General features: G+C 36.8%; 1 protein-coding gene across 1 annotated transcript; it reads left to right on the top strand.

Moving 5' to 3' along the window:
* The first annotated feature begins 251 nt into the window (after positions 1-251).
* Positions 252-2976, top strand: LOC123210222 (probable pectinesterase/pectinesterase inhibitor 51). Its single transcript, XM_044628472.1, has 2 exons — positions 252-1421; positions 2116-2976. Exons 1-2 carry the CDS (start codon positions 416-418, stop codon positions 2799-2801), a joined length of 1692 nt encoding a protein of 563 aa, XP_044484407.1. The 5' UTR covers positions 252-415; the 3' UTR covers positions 2802-2976.
* The last annotated feature ends 1309 nt before the right edge of the window (positions 2977-4285 follow it).

Here is a 4285-nt window from a genome sequence, read left to right as displayed (position 1 = left end):
TATAGTCTTTTTCCTGTATGTTTTTAAATTTAGGGATGAAAATACTCTTTCCAAAAGTTATTGGCTCACAAATAATTCATCCCAACAGTCGACGCTGTTCTCTTTTCTCCGTCACTTTCATATCTCTGACGTCTCAGATCTCACCATTTTCCCTATTCCATAACCATTCTTAAAACTCAAATCTCTCTCTCCCCACTTCTTAAACCTTGCTTTGTTTTTCTGTCTTCAAGCCTAGTATGTTATCTATTCGATTAAAATTCAATTATGTTACTTTTTTTCTACTAAATTCCATTAACAAACAAACAAACCCGTGACTCTCTCGTTTTCCTTTCTCGTGATTACCTGAAAGCAATATCCAATTAATCACATAATTCACATTCTCAATATTAACTACAAATTCCCTCTACAAATACCCATGGCCACCAAACGGCCTCAAAAGAAACCCAAATCCAAATATCTCCTCCTTCTCCTCATGGGTTCTCTTCTTCTCACCCTCTCTCTCTTCTCTCTATTTATCTTCTTCTCCCTTTCCTCTGCCTCACACCGCAAACACTTCCCAAAACCCATCCAATCCCCGCAAGACATCCCGCAAATCGCCCTCGCCTGCAAGGCTACACGTGACCCCGTCACGTGCCAATCTTCCCTCTCGCAATCTAACCAAGTCCCCACCAACCCCACGCCATCACAAATAATCCAAGCCGCCGTGTGGGTTTCCTCCGAGAACCTCAAAACCGCCGTTGTTAAAGTTCAGTCCATCCTGGACTCGTCCGCAGACAATCAGAACCGTTCCAATGCGGCGAAGAATTGTTTAGAGCTGCTCGGGTATTCGGGGCACCGGGCCCAATCAGCATACGACGCGCTGCCACTTGGCAAAATTAAGGACGCGCGTGCGTGGTATAGTGCTTCTTTGACATACCAGTACGACTCCTGGTCGGCGTTGAAGTACGTTAACGACACGAAGTTAGTGGGCGAAACAATGTCGTTCTTGAACTCATTGATACGTTTGACGAGTAACGCGTTGAGCATGATGATGTCGTTCGATAACTTCGGGGACGATTTCAACACGTGGCGGGCACCCGAGACAGAGCGGACCGGCTTCTGGGAGAAGGACGGGGCGGGCGCGGTCCAGCCGGGGTTTAAAGGTGGGTTTCCGTGGAATTTAACGGTGGACGTGACGGTGTGTAAGGATGGGAGCTGTAACTACAAGACGGTTCAGGACGCCGTTAACGCCGCGCCGGATAATGTGATGACACGTAAGTTCGTTATTAACATAAAGGCGGGAGTTTACGAGGAGATCGTCAGGGTGGCTTTCAGGAAAAAGAATGTTGTGTTCTTAGGAGACGGCATGGGTAAAACGGTAATTTCGGGATCTTTGAATACGGGCCTGATGGGAATTACGACATTTAATACTGCGACTGTTGGTAAGTTAGAAATCTCCCGTTGGATGGAATTTTGACTTTATGTGTCCTTTTTTTTTCTTTAACCCTAAAAAACACTTGGTATGCATCTAATAACTTTGGTGATAAGTATGAAACGATTCAAATTTAAAACTGTTATCAGGGTAAAATATGAAAATCCTGAGAAGGGTTTAGTTTCAAGGTGTGGAGGTCCACTTATGGATTTCACTTGAACAAAAATGGAAGATTTGGAACCTCACACTCGCATTTACTTCCTGTGAAACAGCCCCAATTGTCACCCAATTTACTTTTATTGTTTAAAAGTTGATTTAACTTTTATCTATTCTTCAACTTTTAGTTTTTATCAGTATTTTTGCCACTCATCTGCCATTTTGACTAGAAGATTTCATTAAAATTCTGGTAGGTAGGTTGTCTTTTGCACCAAAGATTACTGGAGGCGTAAGTTGTGTTCGTCGGCTCTGATCGAAAATTAGATAGAAAGTTATTCTGGTGTTTTGGTGATCATTTGTGTGTGTGTAGAGTATGCAAGACAGTTAGTGGGAAATGAAAACTAGTAATTGAAAAAATTTGAATCCTTGAATGAAAAAGGAATCAAAAGGGGAAACATTTGTGGAAGCGGACCATTTGTGAGTTTTCTTCTTGATGAAGTTTCTGGATTTGTTGTCAATGTTTTGACAGTTTTATGGCAATGTTACAGGAGTTCTTGGTGATGGGTTTATGGCCAGTGGCGTCACATTCCAGAACATAGCAGGTCCAAATTCTCACCAAGCAGTTGCATTCAGATCGGACAGTGATCTATCCATTGTTGAGAACTGTGAATTCCTGGGCAATCAAGACACTCTCTATGCTCACTCCCTCCGCCAATTCTACAAAAATTGTCGAATCCAGGGCAATGTGGACTTCATTTTCGGAAATTCTCCTGCATTTTTCCAGGATTGTCACATCTTAGTTGCTCCGAGACAAGTCAAACCAGAAAAAGGCGAGACCAATGCCGTGACAGCTCATGGCAGAACTGACCCTGCTCAATCAACAGGTTTCGTTTTCCAGAACTGTCTGATCAATGGCACCGAAGATTACATGAGGCTTTTTCTCAGTAAGCCTAAAGTGCACAGGACTTACCTTGGACGACCATGGAAAGAATTCTCAAGGACAGTTTTCATTCACTGTACCTTAGAAGCACTTATACAACCAGCTGGCTGGTTACCTTGGAATGGAAACTTTGCTCTGCAAACACTATACTATGGAGAGTTTGAGAATTCTGGACCCGGATCCAATACTTCTAAAAGAGTTCCATGGAGTAGCCAGATTCCTGCGGAGCATGTCAATACATATTCTGTACAGAATTTTATTCAAGGGAATGAATGGATTTCAGCATCTTCTTGATTTTCAGAAGTCGTTTAATCTGCCAGATTTTTGTTTGTAGATCCATGATTTGGCTGAAACGAGGGGAAAATTTCGAATGTAAATCCCTTGGGACCTACAATGTGTAATGAATTCTGTAAAACATTATCATGGGATTGAACTTTCCTTATATCTAGGGGCCAAATGCTATTTTCAACCCCATGACTATCTACACCCCTTAAAATAAATATAAAATATATACAACATATACAATAAAATAATATTATGTATACAATTTTATACACAAATAATAATATCTCACTATATGATTGGATGTTATTTTATTATTTATTTTTAATTGTCCAATCACATAATTATATGTCATTATTTGTACATAAAATTATACAATATGTATTTTATAGAAAATGATAGAATAAAATATGAAAAAAATAAATTATAAGTTATATATTTGATTGTTTATTGAAAAATTGTATTAAATATAGTTGTATATATATTTTAAAAAATTATTGTTTATGGTTTAGCTTGATTTAAAAATTGTCTAAACTATAACTCAAATTAAAAATTTATTAATTTAAACAAAACTATTTTACAAACCAAATCAATTTTAGGTAGTTTTATTGGGTTTATCATTTGAACTAAATTATATATACTCTTACTTTTACTAGTAAAATTTATTATATATATATATATATTCACTCATTTTTTATCTTTTCTCCTATTCATTTTGTTTTCAGTAATTGTCAATTTATTTCTTTTTTTTTTTGTTTCACTTATTTCTTTTCAATAAATGCTAATTTATCTCTTTTGGAGCCAGTCTATCTTCTTTTTGAATAAGACCATTCCATGTTTAAGGAATTTTCTGATTACCTGTTCTAGGTGATTTTTATGTTCTTCTCTAATCTTACTAAAGATTACTAAAGATTAGTACATCATCTACATAAGCAACATAGAAATCAGATAAGTTGAAAAAGACCTCATCCATTTCCCTTTGTAATATAGCAGGTCCTTATTTTAAACCAAATGGCAACACCAGCTACTCAAACAGTCCTTTCAGGCACGTAAAGACCATTAAAAGAATGTTTTGTTCTGTCATTCTGATTTGCCAAAATCTTAACTTTAAATCAAAACATATAAATATTTTTCCAAATCTAGCTTTATTTAGTAAAACTGATTTGTTAGGAATTTTATATGCATCGTCTATAATTTTGCTATTTAATTGCCTATAGTCGATTACCATTCTAGCCTTTCCTCTCATCTGCTCAACTCTATTCATCATTATAAAGGCTAAGAAGAATGAAGGCTATTGCTTTCTCAAATTAATCCTTTTGATAATAATTCTGAGATTTGCTTTGTAAATTCCTCCTTTATATCGGGGAAGTATCTATGAGATTCTGATTTTATCCTATCATTTGGATCTTACAGTTTTATCTCAACAAATACTTCGTTCCTTTCTTACAATTTTAATGGTAGATCATTAAAACATGGAGAAAGTTCCTCTTTAAATT

The sequence above is a fragment of the Mangifera indica genome, chromosome 1 (genome assembly GCF_011075055.1).
Source record: "Mangifera indica cultivar Alphonso chromosome 1, CATAS_Mindica_2.1, whole genome shotgun sequence".
Taxonomy (NCBI): domain Eukaryota; kingdom Viridiplantae; phylum Streptophyta; class Magnoliopsida; order Sapindales; family Anacardiaceae; genus Mangifera; species Mangifera indica.
Note: the sequence above shows the minus strand (reverse complement) of the source record. Positions and strands in the feature narration are given on the sequence as shown.

Coding starts and splice junctions, on each gene's coding strand:
- LOC123210222 (XM_044628472.1), top strand. CDS start 416: ATGGCCACCAAACGGCCTCAAAAGAAACCCAAATCCAAATATCTCCTC. Junction 1,422..2,115: donor ATTTAATACTGCGACTGTTG/GTAAGTTAGAAA, acceptor GCAATGTTACAG/GAGTTCTTGGTGATGGGTTT.